We start from the raw sequence: 21,820 nt of genomic DNA, 5'->3' as shown, positions 1-21,820 counted from the left end.
CCAATCATCACTTTGAACCATTTGTGGGTTGAATAACATAATAACATTAAATTAAATTGTAAAATGTTTCTTTTTTAAAATACCAGAAATCCATGGCGCTACCTTTTAACACTGGACAAAGAGGGAAACAATATGGTAAATTCAACTTTATTAATGCAGTTCAAGTAATTCAAAAGAAATTATACATTTCCACCTTTGCAAATGTAGTAAAATATTCAAATTAAGCAGGATGAGAATCAGAACAAAAGAAGGGGGAAAACAAAACCACACAATTTGAAGGCACAGTATAAAAGACAACGCATTAAATCAGACAGTAGTAATGAATCTATAACATTATGGATTCTGTTTACATCGCTTACATTTCAGTGCAACATCAACAAACAAAATCCCAGAGTACTAACCCTCGACACCAAGTATCCACATCATACATATATTTTTTTTTTAAAAAGATACGAATGTTTCAGCAAAGCTTCTCTCTCTCTCTCTCACACAGACAAAAGCTTTTTTTTAAAAAGCCACAGAAAATCTCATAACCAACAAAAAGCATAACTAGTAGCACCACAAAGACAAAGAACATAAGAAAAGGGAGCAAAAGAATTGCATTTGTGCCTGTTCACAAGCTTTGCTGCAGCACACGGTTTTCCGTGTACCCTCTCAGGAGGACACGCTGGAGGCATTTCTCACTGAGAAGGTCAAATGTTAAAACTCTGTGAAGCTCTGCATAGAATCTGGTCTGTAAGACATCCTGGCACCTTGCACATAAAACAATGCTAAATTGCAGCTGCGCTCAACAGAGCTCATTTGAGGGAGCATCTCTTTTATTCTACTAAACATATGTTATGTAGTCTACAAATCATGTTTGTGTGTGTTCTGCATTTGTATCTATTTATCTGAAGAGAACCTAAAATTACACTTACTGAATACTGCTCAAGTTAAGCCAAAAAAGGTTTTTATCTGTGTGCAAAATTGGATTCTTCACGTGCTGGCTGATAAAGTGTCTACAATCAGGCAAGGCTATGCTCTAAGTTGCATCACACAGACATCGTTTCAGTCTTCAGTAACGATTGCTGACACTTGTATATCAACTTCAGTCACACTGCTCCGAGTAGGCACATATTTAATGTAATCACACAAAACCAAAGGGAGTAACAAAGGTTAACATAATCCCCAATCAGTAGCAAAAAGAAGGACAGAACAGTAGTGGATGGCTGATGCGATGTGATTGTTCACTCTGATAAAGATCTGTTAACAGCAGCAACAAAGCAATAATACAATTAGAATCGCTAGACTTCCCAACTCCATGCACAATAGAAACAATCTCAACTGCATTAAAAAGCATTAAAAGCAAAAAAACAAAGAAAAAACAAAAAACAAACCACATATAAACCCGGACAGGTTCCTTATCTGGGTATAAAGGTCTGACTGCATTTGAGTGGTTTTACTTTGTCTTTAACAACTGCTAATGTGTGAAAAGATGGACAGATGACAAGAGTTAAAAGACACGACAGTCAAACCAGGACTTCTCTCTCCTCTAATCAGTTCTGTACACTTGTATTGTTTGGTTTAACGCATTCTGGTTTAGCTTTCACTTTTCTGAATGTAGCACAAAGTGGTTGTTTCACCGCTCAGAGTCAAAGCAACCAGTTAGGTAAAAAGAGTTATTACAGAATACAAGTGTGATACAATCAGTTTAACAAAAGCTATTTTCTCGTCATTCAATTCCACCTCAAGTATTTTGTTGTAAACACATCTGCAAACCATATCACAACTACAAATACACAAATTCAGACCACCAGATGACTGACTGGTCTTATCGAGCTCATTTATATACATTCTTCCAGTCCTGTCCTCTGCCTTGGATGGCAGCTTACGTGACCTGTAGGCCTGAGCCAGAAGAGACTCTACCCAGACATCTGTAAGCAGTCGTCTTTACACTTGTATTCTGTCATTTTATTGATCCTGAGAAGATGAATTAAAACAGTGAACGATCTCCATTCAAAGAAAAATAAATTCATGTGAAACAAAAGACAAAACGACCTCAACATTTATATATTTGCACACAGAAGGAACAGAAGTATGCCTTACAAAAAAAATATTATATGTATTGGGGGGAAAAAGTCACATTGGCAAAAGAAAAACAGGTTCTTTTCAAACACAAAGTCTCAGATCTGTTTTTGATTGGCAGCAGAAATTTGTGAAAAACTAATAAATTTGCTTTTCTCTCCTCCACAAAAAAGAAAAAAATTCAAAGGTTTAAAAAAAAGAAAAAAAAAGAAACAAGATTAAGATTAAATAACGGAGATCAGTAAATTTCTCCCCCGTTCATCCTTGGAAAAATGTATTTCCTATAAAAGCTAAGTGAACCACTGCTAGTCTTGCTCTTAGAGCAGAGGTGAGTGAGTTTGTTAGACCCAAAAATACATCTGGTTTTGTCCAGTAAAAATGTTTCAGTTGCAAGTTCTCAGAATTCTGCAATAAGTGGTAAAGGTAACTCTTTGGAGTAAGGTGCTCCGATTGTAGGCACGAAGAAGAACCAAGGCAACAAGTGGACTTTTGCCTCATTGTCTCAACAGTCCCATTTGATACTGCTCTCTTTGTTGACGCTGCTGACGCTGCTGGCGCTGGCCCTGAGCTTGGCGCTGGCCCTGAGCTTGGCGCTGGCCCTGTGATGCTGGGGGCCGCCGTCTCAGAGTATTCAGGGTGTCTACAGGAAATGGACATCTCAATTAACTTAAAGAAATACAGTGAATGCTGCAAATTAATGCTACTACCATTTATATTGTTAGAAATGCCCACAGTAGAAGTGACTATTACATGATAAGGTAATCATGTTGGACTACAAAGTATTTCTTAGCACCTTGCTATTCAGCCATCTCTTCTCTTTAACCTAAATATGCATTCAGTAATCCACAGTTGTGGAAGTTTATACACATACATACACACACTTGTGCATATTTATATCCTTGTGGGGGACATCTCATTGACATAATGCTTTCCCTAGCCACTTACCCTAACCATCAAAAATGAATGCCTAACCCTGACCCTTACCCTAAACCTAACCATAACCCAATTGTAACCCTGACTCTAAAACCATATTTTGAGTCTCAAAAATGCTTTCGTGCCTTGTGGTGGTCCCCACAAGGGCTGTCGGTCCCCACAAGTATAGTAAATTCCAATTTTTGGTCCCCACAAAGATGTTAATACCCATACACACACACATATCATGAACATGAAAGTCCTGGTAATTTAGGGATTTGATTTCTCTGAACTGTTCATTTTCCAGGGTGGAATAACTGTGCATCATACATCTTTAATTATTTAAAACACAAGAATTAGATGCAAAAGTTTAAATTTGTTTGGGATTTTCTCTAATCCATACAGGGATCCATACATGGGAATATCCCTTAGCAAGTTGCACCTCAACCCGATGCTTTTGGCATAATTCTGACTGGATATGTGACCAGTCTTGGCAAAGTTTGGTTTGACTAAGGGACATTTAACTAAATGTTGTGGAGGGTGTATATTTTTGATCCTACAGACACTGAATCAATTTTGGATTTTTTCTAAACTCCTTAAAAGTCTCAAATTACCATGACATTCATGGCCATGGCCTACTAAAACATGTAAATATAAACTGAGTTACATACAGATGAACTGTTAGTATACTTGCAAAATGTATTATATGCATTATTGAAAAAAACATTTTTTTTCTCAATGATGTATATACATTTTTTTGTTTAAAAAAATACTTTTTGTTTAAAATTATTAAATAAAAAATTAAATGGTTAAAATACAAAATGTATGAGAAAAAAAATATACATCCTCTGAGAATAAAGAGAAATCCTTACAAAGAAAAGAAACTAGCGTAAATTTTTTTCATGCTATAAGGTTTTACAACAAGAGGGAAAAACCTCTGCGGTGGATGACCTAATCAAGTTAAACTGTACTTTGCAATGGGATTCTTAAAAAAGGAAATACTTGAGATTTTAGAAGTCCGAAGATTAATTTGCCACAAATAGGCTAAAGTTAGAAGAAAAGAAAACCCTGATTTGAATGAACTAGAAGTCACGGCCCATCTGCTCATTAACATGGACATGTGCTGGAATCCTTGATGTGATGAAATTGACTAAATCTTACAAATAGAACCAGTATGGAGTTTGATATCCAAAATGAAAGTAAACAAACTTTTTTAATATCTAATTTCCCTTCTCTCCCTCACTCCAAAATTAGTTTTTCTTTAACCCACAACAGGCCACAGATTACATCACAGTTTCCTTTTTTTGCAGAGCCCTGGTTTAGATACGTACCAGATACATGCTTGCGTGGAGGAAGCTTGGGGTTGCTACTGGGTGTGTGGACACTGCAGACCTTGATGAAGCCAACCATTAGCATGATGAGAGCAACACCCATCAACAGCACTGCCCACCAGTAGGCCTGAATGACACAGAATGTAATAAAAAATATTTAAGCACAGACAAGAATCACTAAAAATATTAGCTATGTGTGTTTGTCACCATGTTGACAAATCTTTGTCACTATATACACTCCCACACTGAGACACTCACCACTATCCAGTCTGCAATACTGTTATAGAAATCAGGATTAAAGATGGCTTTCTTTAGCCTTGCAAGAGGCCCGTCTGCATCCACCAGGCGACACTTATTGAACACATCGCAGTATCCCTTGAAGTCATTGCAGGGTGAGCCAGGCTGCAGCGTCACCACTTTCCCACTGAAATACTGGGTCCATCTCTGTGACCCTGTGCTGCTGCAGGTGCTGGGATTCGCTGAGGGTAGAAAGAAAGCAAGTGACATCTGTATTACCAAGAAAATGTTTTAATCGTAAAGATGTTCTCATGACTAAAAGCAAACATTAAAACCAACAGTCACTTATGCTATACGTCAGATAATTCTAGTTTTAAATGACTATACTTAGTGTACATTTTGACATGTGAACAATCAGACACTCACTTTTCTCCTGGCAGCACACATGGCACAGGTCAGTAGCCTCATCCTTGCCATCCTCCTTAGCACAGCTACATACCTCCAGATTGTGCTTTGCACAGACAGAACCAGTGCAGGCCTATTTCAAAAAACAAAAACTTTAACTTATGATACAAACTCACAAAGCGGGAAAACAAGACACGAAGCCGATTATATGAGCATACCCCATTGATGCAAACTTGTGTATCTTTATGACAAAAGGTGAAATTCTCCTTTGGCTGTGAGGCAGGACATAGAGCAGTATTTCCACCACACCTGCCCTCATTGGCACACTCAGAATCTGGTCTGCACACCTCATTATTGGTCTTGAAAGTACATTCTCCTGTGCAACATGGGCCTTGGCTGGGACTGCGTAAAAACAATGAAAACCATGCAACCAAAAGTCAAACAAATGCTGCCCTGTTCACAGCTGTGTTCTGTGCTCACTAATACCACAATCAACAGTTCATCACAAAATCTTACCTGCAGATTTTGCCGGGTCTAAGTTTGCACTTTTCGCCATCCCCTGAATCTGCACTAAAGCAACAGTTGTCTTTACACTGGTCTTGGTAGCCACAGTCACACTGCTCTCCCTCTTCCACCAGACCATTACCACAGATAGGATGGCCAGACTCTGTACACACAGAAACAACAGACTGAAAGAGCATCTCTCTCTCTCTCTCTCTCACTCACACACAGATAACAAAATCCTTTTATTTATTTGATCACATAAGAGAATTTACCAACAAAACAGCTATCTCTTTTCTTTTGTAGAACAGCAGTTATATTCCCGATGCTGCAGCTTGAGAACTTGTTATTGTTGAGCCTGTCCCCTGATGTGGCTCTGGCATACATAATGTAGTTCCCTCTCTCCTTTTGTCCTTGCTCCTTAGACTCTCCAGGGGTGCATACGCTACCAGAGTCATGCTGTGAAATAGTAGGCAAGCAAAAGAGAAACAGCAGAGCTCTGAGAAAGTTCCACAGAATAAATACAGCTTGGCAAGAGAAAGTAGGCTACTGGCAAAGGCCGGGATTTAAATAATAGTACTTACAGGTGAGCCAAAGTTGTGTCCGACCTCATGAGCGAAGGTGATGTGTGACACCTTGGGGGGGACATGTGAGCCATAGTTCTGCACTGTGATGATACCAGTGTTCAGAGACTTTGTCCTTCCATCTGAGTATTTTCTGTTCTTCTCACAAATTCCCCCGGAGCTTCCTGCGGTAAAAACAAAGGGTGCGATGCATTAACAGGTCAAACACAGCCAGGATTTGTTTGAATTTGCTTGCTAGACAAAACCTAAAAGTCCAGTTGGAGATAATGTGCATCTCAACAGTGGTTATCAACGTTCTGTTGAACCAGGCCTTCTGAGCATGTTTAGAAGCCCATCATAATTCTTAATCTGTACAAAATGACCCATATGAGTTCTGCCTACTCCAGTCAGAAACACTTTAATGATGATGATGATAAAACACTGCTAAATATGTAAAGAGAATAGAAAACAACATTAAAATGCAATCCTGTTGTAAATAAGACACAAAATTAATGCTGCAGAAAATAATTAAACTGGGAATTCAGTCCACAGAGCAATAAAATAAACATTTCATTTTAAGTTAATTATTTTAAAGCCAAATGCGCTCTCACTGCTGCAGTTTATTTTTAATGTGACAGCTCTGAAATTTTAAAGTGTATATATTTAAATATTACATTTCTTTATCCCATAGCCTAATAAAGGAAACGTGGAAATCACAGATCAAAGTGAAAATTATTTTACTTTTAAACAGGCATTCTTGCGTTCTGTGTTTTAGCAGCTGCAATTCCAGCAGTGTCAAAGGCGACTTAGCAGCAGATTAGAATCAAGCAAAAACAACATTTTTATATTTTCTGCATCACCAACCGAATACACACATGAATGCAACAGTCTGTGCTGCTGTTACTTTACATCTGGGCTTCATTCCTGATGTTGGTATGGTTTGACAGCTTGCACATATGAAAGGTATTCGCTCAGCAAAGAATACGAGTTAAAAAATGCTATAAATAAAACATTACGTGAAAACGTGGCAACTAAAACAGTGAATCTAACCTGCTCAAAAGCAGGTTGTGTGTTCAGCAACAGTTACCACATAACAGTGACTTAGCCACCTGTGTGGGTGACAAAACCTTACTTTTAGCTCACTAACCCATTGTACACCCCTCTGGTTCAATATGGACAACAAAATACACACATACATACAGACACACAGTAGCAGGGCATGGAGATGCTGGTAGTTTCAGCAAGCGTAACTGGCTCCACAGTTAATCGAAAAGAAGTCATGAAAATCAGTGAACCATAAACTACAGTAATTAACAGATGGAGAAGGTTTTATTTGTATACCGGTTTAACCAATAAACAATAAAGTCTTATAAGGGTTGTCCAATAAATTAAGGAACTTGTTTTAAATGTTTTAAAAGGGGAGAACAATAATCTGAAACAGGATGAATCGTCTGTAAGTCTAAGACCCTGAATACATCTAAACCCCTGAAGTTTCTTTGCTTTATTTGTCTGTTAAATTATCTAAAATAAAAATTGGTTTTGGATATATTGGGTATCACGCTTAACAAGAAGCACTCTCCCAGTCGTGCTGCAATTCCCAATATCCAGAAATTCAGAGTTTAGGAGACCACTTCCAGCTACATAGAAACATGAGACCACGTCAAGCAATAACGTGTCCATTCTGTGTAAAGTGACCATGAGACTGAGTGCACATTTTACTACACATCGCACTCTTTACCTGTGCAATTGTGTAAACCCTGCACTGAAGCCACCCATGACAACTAGTCACATGAACTCACACATTAGCTGTGCTTCACCAGTGGGCCTGAAAGCCTTTTTTAGACTTCCTTTGTTCAATCAATCACCACAAAGCTCACTGCAACCAATCTATTCTCCATGTCTTTTATTCAATCAATTCTTTCAGCTTACAGTTTTGCTAATACGCCAGGATTGATCGTCTGGGTTTGTAGCGGTATACTTCATGTTGAAATGGTATCCAAGCTAATTCAAAAGGAGAGGAAAGAAGCACCAAACACAACAATCAATTACAAATGTGAGGGAAAAGCCAGTCTATATGAGCAATCTGTGGGAAGACCACAGCATGAAATCCAACAGGAAAGAGAGGCTGCTGGCATACTTTGCACTTCAAGGACAACAGTTTTTCTCACATACATAAATATAAAGAAATTAGAATATTTCTTAATACAAATGGCCACCTGTGCAGATTCTTGTGGTCTCAAAGCATTGCCAGAATATAAACAAACTCTGGGTCCTCTGATCACCACAGGAAAAAAAGAAATACTGGCAGTGTCCAGTGGTACCTATCAGCCTCATAGCAGATGCACCTACAGTATAAATTTCAAAATCCTATGTCCCTTCATTCCTGATTTCACAAAATTTTCTGAAAACTTGACCTCTGACCTAACAGCTGAAATCTGTGAGATTATAACTTTTCCAAGATTTTTAGTCGATGCACATATGGTATCAGTTTGAAACTCCTACATCTCTTCATTCTCAAGTTACCGCATTCACAAACTTGGGTGTCCTTGTCTCCCCGCCTGGTTGCCCGCCCGCCAAGCAGGGTGACAGCAATACCCCGTCAGCCTTTTTATGGCTGATGCGGTAGCACTATTCAAACTACTAAAACTGAGATCTGGTTTCTTGAACCAAAGTGATCTTAAAAAATAAAATGATCAGACTAATAAAAAAAATTATAATGTGTAGTATGGATAACTGGCTTGATAGCAAATATGATTATAGAAGTAATGTGAAGGTGTGTTACAAAACACCCAAACACTTTAAATGCTTCTGAGCAACGCAGGGAGTCACTACCAGAGCTCGGTGTGTGTGTCTGGTACCAACCTGAGGGAGCCCCAACCCACGCCAAGCCAAGCACGCCATCATCAAAGTCCCTGTCAGTAAAGACGTAGGCCAGGCAGTACTGATCGTGGTTCTGTTCAGAGTTGAGCTCCAAAAACTTCTCCACTCCGATGTTGGCAAAGCGAAAAGGATTGCTGGGGTCCTTTTCTTCAACTGTGGTATTGATCTGTGAGAAAGAGTTAAACAATCAAAAGGAAAAGTAGGAAAACAAAACTACCCCAATGAAGCAGATTAGTTTAGAATGATCCCGGGCAAGTAGACAGATCACTTCCACTTTTAATATCAGCAGGTTGATTTAGTTGTTATTAATAATGATAAATGAGGTCTGGTATAGATGAAAAATTCTAGCATATTAAATAATGGTAAACAAACATAATAATGTAACACTTTATGTAATTTAGGACTATAAATGGTGGCTGGCCTGAAGTTTGAGACCCTAAATGTCAAGATGAAACTCACCCTGACTCTTTTCACCATGAAGCTGATGTTACGTATGCCCTGGAAGTCCGTGCCCTGGTAAATGGTGTCAATAGCCTTTACGTGGCTGGAGATCTGCAGGGAGTGCAAGATTTTAGATTAGGAGTAACACAGGTACAACAATGAAAAAAGCAGTGAATTATTAGGTTTAAAATTAAAAAAAATAAAAATAAAAATAAGATTACCAAATCTCTGCAGCTCCTCATCTCTGCTACAGGTTACTGGCTAAATTCCCAGCTACTAGAATAATGCCTACACCACATAAGTAGGCATTTGTTTTCAGCCTATGAATGTTAGATGCCAAGTTTGACTTTGTGGTCAGCTATGAAAAAAGCTAAAACATTAAGAATGAATGGATTAAGGATTACGAAAAAAAGGTCTCAAAGACTTTAGAGTAGGGGTGGGTTTTTATAATCGATTCATCGATTAAAATCGATTCTGGCTTGGATAACGTAAAATCGATTCATTTAAATCCTGAATCGATTTTTTTAATATAAATTTATTTTGCTTGAAATGCCAGAATCTTTGGTGACATCTCACAAAATTTCAAGAACCACCAAACAGTTAAGACAGTAAATGAGAGCAGGTACACGGATTCTGCACATAGACTTAAACACACGGTGCGACCCGCGGATCAGAATCAGTTAGATGTCGCCTTTCTCACGGTCGGGGCTGAAAGCCGACAGCTCGCTGATCCTGATGTTTCGGCGGGTCCGCGCTTTGTGTTTACGCCCTTTTTGCGCCGATTCTAAAGCTGTTAGTTTGATCTCTCTCCAAACAATATTGACCAAACCAGCAGCAAAAGAAGATCCAAACGATTCACATAAAATCGTCATGAATTCACTCTGACTTTTACTGTTTTGCTTCCACCGCGATGCACAGCTCTCTCTCTCTCTCTCCCCCTCTCTCTCTCTCTCTGTACTTCAAGAACAGTTTCCCTTTCTTCATTATTCGCTTGCTTGTTACGCACAAGTCTACCGTAGTTTACAGTGCTGTCAGCCGCTGTTTTTTTCCCTTTTACATTCTTCCGAAAAGAAAACCTCATTTCTGCTGTTCAATACTGAACAAATTTAAACTTTTTAAAATTATTCAAAATGCAAAACGCTTAGCCATGTCTCTAATAAAACCGCTGTAACTTCAGAGGTAATGTTCATATGTTGATTAATGGTTTTCTTTCGTTTTTGATGTACTGCAGAATATTTTTATAAAATCCCAGGCCAGGAAAATCACCTTCATGTTTTTCTGTGTTTTATCTTCAGCTACTTTGACACAAAGGCATCTGCTGTGATGCTCACACCTTTGATAAAGTCTTGCGTGTGTCAGCTTCCTTTTTATTGATACAAAAATATGTAAATGTACTGATTTGAATTATAATATTTCTGACTGTCAAAATTTCCCAGATTTAAATCGAATCGAATCGAATTAAATCGAATCGTGGATCGAATCGATTCGGGACCTTGTGAATCGGAATTGAATCGCTTCTAGAAATCAGTGACGATACCCAGCCCTACTTTAGAGTCAGACCTGTTACAGATCGTCAACTTTTCCTTAATGTCAGGTGTGTTTCCAGAACCACTAAAAACTGCTGTAATCAAACCTATACTGAAAAAGGACAATCTTGACAAGACACAAATGAAAAACTACAGGCCGATCTCAAATCTTCCATTTTTAAGTAAGATCATTGAAAAAGCAGTTTCTCAACAGCTCAATTACTTCTTAAAACAGAATAATTGCTACGATGCCTTCCAGTAAGGTTTTAGACAGAACCACAGCACTGAAACCGCTCTGACCAAAGTCTTTAATGACATATGTCTGAACACAGACAGTGGAAAAATGTCAGTCCTAGTTTTACTGGATCTCAGTGCAGCATTTGATACAGTTGACCACAACATATTACTCAAACGACTGGAGAACTGGGCAGGTCTTTCAGGAACTGTACTAAACTGGTTCAAAACATACTTAGAAAACAGGAAATACTTTGTATCAATAGGTAACTTCACATCTGAGCAGACAAGTATCACATGTGGAGTTCCCCAAGGTTCGATCTTGGGACCCCCTCTGTTTAACATTTACATGCTCCCACTGGCACAGATTATAAAGAACAACAAAATAAACTACCACAGCTATGCAGATGACACACAAATATATATCACAATGTCACCAGGAGACCGAGGCCCTGTACAGGCTCTTGGTAAATGCATTGAGGAAATTAATGACTGGTTGTGCCACAATTTTCTCCAACTAAACAAAAACAAAACTGAAGTAATAGTCTTTGGCGCCAAAGAAAAACGATTACAGGTCACCAGAGAACTTCAATCTATACATCTAAAAACCACAAACCAGGCGAGAAATTTGGGTGTAGTGATGGATGCAGACCTAAACTTAGAAAAACACATTAAGACAATAACAAAGTCAGCTTACTATCACCCTCAAGAATATTTCAAGGATAAAAGATCTGATGTCTCAACAGGACCTGGAAAAACTAGTCCATGCATTCATCTTTAGTAGGCTTGATTACTGTAACAGCATCTTTACAGGTCTACCAAAAAAATCAGTCAGACAACTACAGCTCATTCAGAACTCTGCTGCTCGAGTCCTCACTAAGACCAAAAAAGTGGACCACATCAGTCCAGCTCTGAGGTCCTTACACTGGCTGCCTGTCCGTCAGAGCATAGACTTTAAAGTTCTGATGCTGGTCTATAAAGCTCTGAATGGTTTAGGACCAAAATACATCAGTGACCTCCTGACCCAGTATGAACCTTCCAGATCCCTCAGGTCATCTGGATCCGGTCTTTTATCAGTTCCCAGAGTCAGAACCAGACACGGAGAAGCTGCATTCAGCTTTTATGCTCCTCATATCTGGAACAAACTCCCAGAAAGCCTCAGATCAGCTGAAACACTCACTTTATTTAAATCCAGGTTGAAGACTCACCTGTTCTCAGCTGCATTTGAATAAAGCACCAAATCCACACTTTTAAGCTTAAATTTCAAAACTTACACTAACTACTGATCTTATCTATTTCTGATTTTGTCTGTTTTGATTTTATATACTGTTTTGTTTGTTTGTTAAGCTTAAATTTCAAAACTTACATTAACTACTGATTTTATCTACTGTTCTGATTTTATCTGTTTTGATTTTATATACTGTTTTGTTTGTTTGTTTGTTAAGTGGGTTTAGAGCTCTGGGTAGCTCCCCAGCTGGGTCTAGACTGGGTCTAGAGAGTATTTTAAATTCAGGGAATTTAAAATAGAAAGTAGCTCGTCCACAGAAGGACTGGTAGCTCCCCTTACGATAAGGGTTCAGATCGCGCGAACAGGTGTGAAATGTGTGTGTTTAGTTAGTTTGTTTGTTTGCTTGTTTTAATCAATTTTAAATCATGCTTTTTATTTGTTTTTGTTTCTAATGTCTCTGTAAAGCACTTTGAATCACCTTGTTGTTGAATTGTGCTATAAAAATAAATTTGCCTTGCCTTGCCTTACGAACTTCTGTCCAGCTAAACTTATTAAAAGTATAAGTTACGAATTAGGAAATTAAAATCTGATGTCAGGATGTAGCAGCAGCAAGTTAGCCCAAAAATCCGACTCCACAGAAATGTTTTGATTTGGTAATCCAGCATGAAGTCACTGGGAGGCAGCAGCTAAAACAAGGGAAGGGGTGTGAGCTAATGCTAATCAGCAAATAAGCAAAACAGGCTTTTTCAAATAAAAAAAGAAAGAAAAGAAAACAAAGATTTCACATACTGCATTTCCTCATACCTGAGCAAGGACAGCCTCTTTTGAGCCGTAGCGTTTGAAGAAGAAATGGTCAGTCTGGATGTAGAGCTGACAAGTGTTTTTTTCTTTACCCGTCGCCCTCTTCTTTCTCAAAATGACAGGAGTATCTTTAGATTCCTCATCTTCCAACATTCGTGTCACATCCTGGACAGAAAACGTTACGTTATGCTTGTTATCGATAGCATAGTTCAATGGCGTTTGGGGAAATAAGCACATTTCCGGTTTTGAAAACAATCCAACATTTTTATCCCCTAAAAATTTCCCTGGGCTAAAAAGTTTATATTGCCATTTTAAGTAAGGTCAAACACTAACAGTGTAAGGTAAGGTGGAAATAAGCTCATGTAATATCACGAGTCTTGTCTGCCTGTGTTTATCTGTTCTTGTTCTCTTGTTCTTAATAACACTTACTCTGGCTGGCTCTTCTGCTGATGCCTGGTACTTCTTCATCCTCTCAAACACAGAGTGGTCTGCGCAGCCACCCTCTGAACCATACTTATGAGGGTAATCTGTCAGACAGAAGGAGAGAAACATTTTCTTGAGTGCCTTTCACCATATCCATTCAGTTATCTTCATCAGTCATTTATATCTTTATTTTAACATTCAGTACAAGAAGAGAAAGGCCCTGACTCCACTAGTTAAAAATCTGTGCAACTAGGCCTCTTTTCTCATTTATTAACAAAATCAAGGCAAAAAAAAATTGTTATGACCTGGCTCAAAAGCCACAAAATAAAGCAGAGACTGACAGAGTTTGCAGGAACATTTGGTTTCATTTTAAATTGCTTTGTAATCTGTGGGCTCTTTCACACCAATAGTTTGTTTACTCTGTTTTGAATCAGTTGATGAGTTTGTAAACTTGCCGCCTTTCCCCCTGGTTTGGTTTGTTTTCACATGGAGAAAACTTGAAGAGAACCAATTTGTGTCACTACAAGCCACCCAAACACGGGGAGAACATGCAAACTTCACAGAGAAAGGCCAAGTGGGAAGCAAACCCAGGATTGTCTTGCTGTGAGGCAACAGGCCTGACCACTGTTCCACGTACTGCCCAGGTGTTAAGCAAAACCAATAGACCACCACTGTAAGGAAATTAGGGCCTGCTCAAGTTCAATACAAAATTCAAACAAACTAATCATGTTACAGCAATGGAAAAGAAATTCTTGCATATTTACAATCACGGGCTCCACTGATCATATCTAAAAATTGAAAGTCTCTGTTTTCATATGAACAAAATACACTACGCTTCGCTAAGACTACAAGCAGATCCAGAGTTCAACACTGAGTGAAGCCTTGTGAATGTTGGATTTCAATGTTTCTGCATATTACTATTGACACCATAACAGATAATGGTGTCATAAACAATAACACTGACTTCAGAAACATGTTTCCTAAATGAAAACAGGTCCGTCGTCTCCTCTTTTAACTCACTGAAACGACCAAATACACTGTGTGCAATGTGCTTTTGAATTTTTTTCAAAGAAAGTCGTCTTTGTCCTCACAGTGAATGGTGTCTCATTCAACTGCTAATCAAAAGGCTTTTGCAGTTTGGACAGAGGTAAAAAGCTTAAGAGAAAGGCCAAATCAGAAGCAAAGGCTCCTCTGAGTCTTAAAAAAATAAATAAATAAAAAGAATCAGCCTTCTCCACCCATTTCACTGATACCTGAATAAAAAACTGTACAGAAACTTCACACAAAAAATCCCCCAGTTAGTTGTGAGCAGTTTTACTGCTGGGTACTATCCACGTACGGTTCACAGTCCTCTGAAAACCACAACATCAATGAGACAGCACAAGAGCCATCACAATTCACAGGTTATTGCCCATAAAACAACATGTGTGACCTTGAGCTTGAGCACAGTCCTGATAAAGTCTCACTGGGTGATCACTGTGTGCAGCTTTCACTAAAACATGACTGACACTGTGCAAGCAGCAGGAATTCTTGGGAAAATGAAAAATTCCTTGTAAGGTGACAAATATGACCCTCATCTAAAGCAAAGCCTTGGTGAAGATCGATTAGCTGATCACTGTTTATAAGTTTGCTTAAATTCTGTACAAATCTATAGGAAGAGCAGCAATTCCTATGAATTGTGGGCAGACAGACAAGGGCAACTGGGCAGACAGATGCCTCCTCGTGACATTAGACCTTCAAGGTTCGTAAAAATGTCACCTAATTATCTCAAAACAAGGGGGATACATTCCGACTACCTAAAAATTGTTCAGAGAAGTTTTAAAAATATGTCTGATAAATACATATTTGAGTTTTAAAAATCACGGTACACAGCCAGAAACAACATCTTGTTTTATCTTTACAACCCAGTGCAGATGTTAGCAGAGACTACATGCAGCAGAAGTGTTTTAATGAAAAACACACTTCCACACAAGTTGATGTGCTACTTCAGTCTTGATTAACAATGATGAGTAGGGAAGTAGAAAATTTAAAAGGGCAAATAAGAGTTGATTATAGTTGCAACACTAAGGGAAGAAGGATGAATTAATGAAAGCACTACATAAACAATTTCAGTTCCACTTGATGTTTCTTAGGAAATTTAAGAAGTCATAAACTCCACTGTGGAAACTGTGACAAAACCTTTTCTTTGATTACCCTCATAAAGAGTAAAGTTAGCACTTCATTAAAGTGTGGCAGTTATCCCACCGAGGGTAGTTTTCTTACATAGTTCCCAGCACTTCTCTTACCACTGAATTTCACCATTGACCACAAACTCGTGCTGAAAGCAAACATCAACTTCTTTGTCAAACTGACCTAAACTTCATGTTCAGGATGAACAATGAGGAAAGCTAGGTCTCCAGCTTTGGTCCAAAGACCACAAACAGTTTTCAGCGGGAGAAAAGTGGCACATCAGGGGAGAAGTGCAACAAGGAGCAACTTCCTCTCTTACTATGACATTCACAGAAGCTGTGAGCTTTGAATTAGAGCCCCAGGGTCACACGATAAATACTGAGCTCTACTGTAATGCCCTGGGAAACTGACTGTAAACCTAACCTTTGGTACATGCTATTGTCTGCCTGCTTATCTACCTTTGCTGTGCTAAAAATGGCAGAGATGTATCACATGTCTCAAATGCAAACCTGAGGCGGTCAGAGATTTCCAGGGAAGGCTCTTGCAATGTTTTGAGTGGTTTCTCGCTAAGGAGACGGCCCTGACGGGGATAACAGCTATTATTTTTTTGTTTTTTAAATAAGTGCACTTGCTGAACTTTTATATTGTACCATTTGTTGGTTTAATTTTTCCAATATGCATCTTCTATCTCATTAGTGACAGAATTTCATGCTCCTGCTGTTAGAACATGAATTCAACAAATCATTAGGCACAGTCTGAGACTCTAAATCCATATTTCCTAAATTTCCTTCAGCAGATTCAGATTATATACCAGTGTATGTGTTTAGACGTGTGTTTGTGTGCTAGTCTAAAGCCACCACAGGGTTCATATCAGATTCCCTGCCATGCTGCTAAATGCACCCCCGGTCAGGGAGCACTTGCATACATTTGTGCGACCAGTAGAAATGCAGAATGTCATTTAGTACACACGAAGACCGTGAGTGTAGCAGCCAACTCAACACAGAGCTTTTGGACCGGAACTTAACCTTACAGTTAGCGCACTGCATGCCTGTTCCCATATGAAAGAGCCTTCATACTAAATTTGTAAGTCTCAAGTTACTGAATTGCATTTTGACTCACGCACTGTGCACATGTTTTTTCAGCTTGGTTGAAGTCAACCTCTAAATAATTTCAGATTTGCTCATCTTCATCGAAAACACTGAGAAACTTGCAGTGTCCTAGTTCTATAGCTCTGTAGCCTGACAAAAGCAGTGAATGTACTCCGATCCAGTTTTCAATAGATACCGAACACCCTGTCCATGACTCAGGATGCTGAACAATATCCTATTACTACCACTACTACTCTGTCCTTCACTCAGTTTTAAGATCATAAACTAAACTATTAAATATGACGTTCAAGTACCAATTTAGTCTCAATGTATAATAACAATGTTATTTGGACAGCATAGATATCAATCACAGCTGTACATATTCTGATCAAATGTCAATTATTTAAATGTATTATCAGCAGGCAAGACAGTCTCACATTTCAAAACAGCTGGTGTGCTACAAAAATGGGCTCATTTATGCAATTTCCCAGTTAAGATTATGGAGGAGGAAGATAAGCTTGTTACTCTTTAGAGAGCCCCCAATGGTCTAGGCCCCAAGCGTTTGTCTGACACGCTGATTCAACAACTTCTGTTGCAACTGAATAAAAAATAAAATAAAAAAAATTCAAATTTCACTTTGTTATTTAAAAAATATAACAGAATTTTCCTTTGTGTATTTAACAATTCTTCACCAAGTTAATGACATTTGCCAGGGGTATAAAAAGAAAGCTTTTCTATAAAGAAATGTTTCAGACTTTGTAAAAAAATACCACTTGTCCAACAAGCTTCATGTATTGGTCACTATACTAAACATCAGAACACAAATGTAAATATAGTGCCTACTTACTGATGTCATCTTCGTGATAAATGACAGAGTGGAAGGGCACACTCCTGTCCTGTAGGTATCTTTCTGAAGGTTCAACATAGTATGTTCCTTGTTGGGTTTTAATGAAGCCCTCAAATCGCCCATCAACCAAAGAGCCATGTGTCAGTGTGCCCTTTTCTCCTGAAACATAAGAGGAGGAGGGTCAGCAGATGAAGACAAGTCATTTTTTTGTGTAGCCTAAAGTCGCAAGTAAATTGAAAAAAAGACTAACATGCCAAAGTGGACAAACAAACAACCACTCGAACCAAAACTGTTAAAAACAAACAAACAAACAAACAAAAAACACATGAAAACCTGAAAACACAAGCGAGAAGAGGAGAGAGAGAGATGGCGATCAATATGAGGAATAAAAATGATGATGATGATAGATGAAGAAGGCTTGGCTTATATAGGTTTCTGTTTTACGGTTTTGTCTGTTGTACTGCTTCTAGAGTATGAGGTTTGCTTTTTTGTCAGGGATTTTTTCTTTGCTTGTTTTTTTTTTTCACTTTTGGATTCCGACTTTAAGTCTTTGATCGCCGTTTTTGTTTTATGGGTTTTTCATGTTATGAATTTCAGTTTTGTGATCCGTTTGATTAAAGTTTTGATTTTTATGAATGTTAGTTTTACTTCACTGCCTGTTCCTCCCTCTGACTCATTTCTGTATTAGTTTATTAGTTCCACTGTTCCCTAGTCTGACGTCTTCTTAAGCGTCACAGTTCACATCAATATTTTCTCATTTAGTCATTTCCTGTTTTGCTTTGAAATGAGGATTTTGCATCTTATTCCTTTATTTCTCCTTCTGTTCAGATCAAGATCACCTCCTCCAAAGGATCTGGCTACAGTGGGTTTTGGACTGCTCCCCAGTGCAGCTGCATATGCACAAACGAACTGCACAACAGTGCCAAAAAAAAAAAAAAAGGTTTGATTTAAGGTAACTACAGAGCACCGGTGTGAAAACAACTTTATTCACGCTGTGCTTTTCCTGCTTTGTTACATGTGTGGATTAGTTATGCATCATGAATAACTTTAAAATGTTACTCAGTGGTTTAAAGAAGCTGACTTCTTATCAGCTCAGAAAATATTCAAGGAGTATACACCTCTCCTCCCCATCTGTTTGTTTGATGCAGACCAATCACTAAAAAACAAACACCCTTGTTTTTCCTCCTGTTCATTTGAACTCTACTGGAAACAGGCAGCAGGAAGATGTCCAGGAAGGGAGGGAAATAAGAGCAGCAGGAAGAACTGGGAAAAAAAAGAAGCTAAAAATAAGTCTTGTGAGATTTGGCTTGTGATTTGTTGTTTACTCTGCACATTTAACAACGTTTCATCAATTGAGAAGTCACCCAAAAGGTAATACAAATAGGCTTTGAATTGAAAAATAACAATGCTACAAATCAGATACACTACCTTTAAAAGACACACACACACACACACACACACACACACACACACACACACACACGCGCGCGACTCAAGACTTACCATACAGTTCTCCACTATAAATATGTGATGTATCAATCGGGTTCTCCTCCCCTGACACCTCAATGACAAGATCTGGAGAAAACAGCTTTGAATCCCTCTTCATCCGCAAGTTAAAATGTCTGAAAAGAAGAATAGGAAACAATGTCCAATTACATTAAATGTCTAACACCACATTCAAACTTTGTACATTCCTCTGACTGTTGTCCACATGTAAATGTGGACAACAGTCCTGCAGACAGACACTCATAATTCACAGTGTTGACAGTGTTTTTGTCATCCTCTTACTGAAAATTTTTAGAATAAAGGACCACAAACACTGGAAATCTACGACAGGAAGCTGAGAAAGCAGCCTTATTTACTTCACTAATGTTTACAGAGGTTCACCGTTCTAGTGTTGTTACCGAGTAGGCAGCTCAGTGAGTCAGACGAATTATGTCACAAGGAAAACCACATGAACCTTGCAAGTGCACAGACACTGTTTTATGTAACACTTTCAGTGGAAATGATGAGAATGATGTAAAAGGCAAAAAGGCAAACGTCACATGGCGCTCACATGAGGCACTTCTGAGAAGTTAGTGGTTCTAAGGCTTGAGCAGTTCAGATGCAAACTCCTTATCAGAAATCTCCTGACAAATTATAAATTCCTCCACATGACTCAGTATTAACCTTAAATGGCTCAAGACCTTTTTGGCTTTGGTGTGTTTACACAATCATCAGTAAGGCCAAAAAGCTGTTCACAGCAGGAAATCTTTAAGCTAAAGTAGGCTGTTTAACAGATTTTGAAAGTACTCCACACCTTTTTCTTTTTTTTTTAAACTCATTTTAAATACCACAGTTGCCCTTATAGGCAGGCATAGTAATGAGATTAATCATAGTCGGGCAGGATGTGTGCATGTTCTTCAATCCCTCAGCTGCACATTAGTCTCCAAACCAAAGCTAAGATAATCTCAGGTCATAGAGGACATAATACTACTGAGAACAAAGTGTATGCTGTGAAGTTTTCCTGATGTTCCAGTATACAGGTTTGTTTCAGACTAAGGATCTTACAGTAACATTTCTACACAACAATCATGGAAACATTCATAGAGCAAAACAAAATGAAAACACAAAATGCAAATAAATGCTCTGAGCAGTACAACGTGTCAGGGAGTGTCTGGCAGAGTTAGAAAGCAAGGCATTATTCATGGCTCAGACAGTTCAGGATTTCCCTCCCCAGGATGACTTTTTGACCTGCATTCAGTTTTTCCCAGTCCAGTTTTCATTTCACACCCCTTTTTTATTACTGTTTATTTTCCATGTATTGGTTCATTGTACCAAATGATATGCTGAATGAAACAGCCTTGCTTTTGGTTAGTATTCAGTTTGGTAAAAACTTTGTTATGTCATTAGGAATGCTTTTTATAGATACAAACATGTATAATAACCTAGACGGATCAAGTAGATTTGCAGTCAAACACAAGCTGGCCTCGTCTACAGATTTTCTGCCCAAAGAGCATTTCAGCTGAAGCCAAGAGAAAGAAAAAGGATCAAATATTTGACACAGAAGAGGAGACGATGAAATAAGAGAACTGCTAAACCTGTACGACAATGGCTGCAACATGACCTGCTGTTTGAAGTCGGCAGTGTTACACAGAGATAGCAACAGATACAGTATAGTTTCCTTGGCTTATTACTCATACTGGCACTAAAACAATAAATCTGCCTTCATAAATATAATTCCGGTCACAGCCAAAGTAAATTATTCACTTAGAAATATAACCTGCACTGTCATGTATTTAGAGTTAGTCGTCAGGGATTGAGACACTGTCTGTGGTTGGGTTCAAAAAGAGAATGACTAGTTGGTAAGAAGCCTTACAAAGTCTAAAACCTAACTGCCTTCTTTGCAACATTTGCCTCCTCATCTTAGAAGTTAACACCTCTGCGACAACTTCCCCACAGCAGCCAGGTGTACCACTGAAGTCACAAACCACTGGTTATTCTGTTATAAAAAACTGTTCTACACTTAGGATGTGGCTGCTCTTGTTTCTGAAGCAGTTGAACAATACAGTTTTGGCAATGTTTCCTGTGTATCGAGAAGCTTGGCAAAGAGGAATCGTGGGTTACATCTTTTGTATTGCAATAATAGCAAAAAAGGTGTATAGAAATACACTAAAAAGCATCTAAAAGGCTTTCCTATTCAGAATTTCCATCCCAAAGTTCATGAAGCAACAGACTGCAGGGGCTCAATCATGTCTGCCACAAGTCGTTGACACCCATGTGAGTCAAGGTTCAGAGCGCAGCAACTCAGTAAAGGAGCTTAGTGTGTTCAGAGAACAGAGAAGCAGGAAATCCGAAGAAAGGGGAGAAAACAAAGCAGTAAATGAAGAAGTAAGACTTGAACAGTTGGCTTGGGCTTTGCAGAACAATGCAGCTTAACTGCACCTGTATATGTGATTTAGCTATCTTAGCAGGTTTAGTGGGAAGCATGTCTCTCCTGCAATGTGTGGAAAAACAAACACATTTAGTGTGTTTCTAATCACTAAACTATAAAGTGCCCTAGACAAAAAAGAGAAAGAAAGAAGAGACCAGAAAAAATACCAACAAATCAACATGGGCTGCAAGACAAGAAGAGAGGAATCCAAGGATAAACCCAGTGGTACTCGTCTCACAGCAGCAGCTCACTGCTAA

General features: G+C 38.6%; 1 protein-coding gene across 1 annotated transcript in view; it reads right to left on the bottom strand.

Annotated features, from left to right (window-relative positions):
* Positions 1 to 1,100: 1,100 nt before the first annotated feature.
* Positions 1,101 to 21,820, bottom strand: part of adam10a (ADAM metallopeptidase domain 10a) — a 32,245-nt gene continuing 11,525 nt past the window's right edge. The window contains exons 3-16 of the mRNA XM_026168891.1: positions 19,154 to 19,272; positions 17,651 to 17,809; positions 13,553 to 13,650; positions 13,127 to 13,288; positions 9,353 to 9,445; positions 8,876 to 9,059; positions 6,035 to 6,198; positions 5,726 to 5,909; positions 5,466 to 5,616; positions 5,168 to 5,351; positions 4,971 to 5,082; positions 4,566 to 4,786; positions 4,308 to 4,434; positions 1,101 to 2,704 (exon numbers count right to left, since the gene is read on the bottom strand). Coding sequence (XP_026024676.1) covers positions 2,559 to 2,704; positions 4,308 to 4,434; positions 4,566 to 4,786; positions 4,971 to 5,082; positions 5,168 to 5,351; positions 5,466 to 5,616; positions 5,726 to 5,909; positions 6,035 to 6,198; positions 8,876 to 9,059; positions 9,353 to 9,445; positions 13,127 to 13,288; positions 13,553 to 13,650; positions 17,651 to 17,809; positions 19,154 to 19,272 — 2,104 coding nt within the window. The 3' untranslated portion in view covers positions 1,101 to 2,558. The remainder of the gene's footprint in view (positions 2,705 to 4,307; positions 4,435 to 4,565; positions 4,787 to 4,970; positions 5,083 to 5,167; positions 5,352 to 5,465; positions 5,617 to 5,725; positions 5,910 to 6,034; positions 6,199 to 8,875; positions 9,060 to 9,352; positions 9,446 to 13,126; positions 13,289 to 13,552; positions 13,651 to 17,650; positions 17,810 to 19,153; positions 19,273 to 21,820) is intronic.

Source organism: Astatotilapia calliptera, chromosome 1, assembly GCF_900246225.1.
Source record: "Astatotilapia calliptera chromosome 1, fAstCal1.2, whole genome shotgun sequence".
Taxonomy (NCBI): Eukaryota; Metazoa; Chordata; class Actinopteri; order Cichliformes; family Cichlidae; genus Astatotilapia; species Astatotilapia calliptera.
The sequence above is the reverse complement of the archived record's forward strand: the minus strand, read 5'-3'. Positions and strand labels throughout refer to the sequence as shown.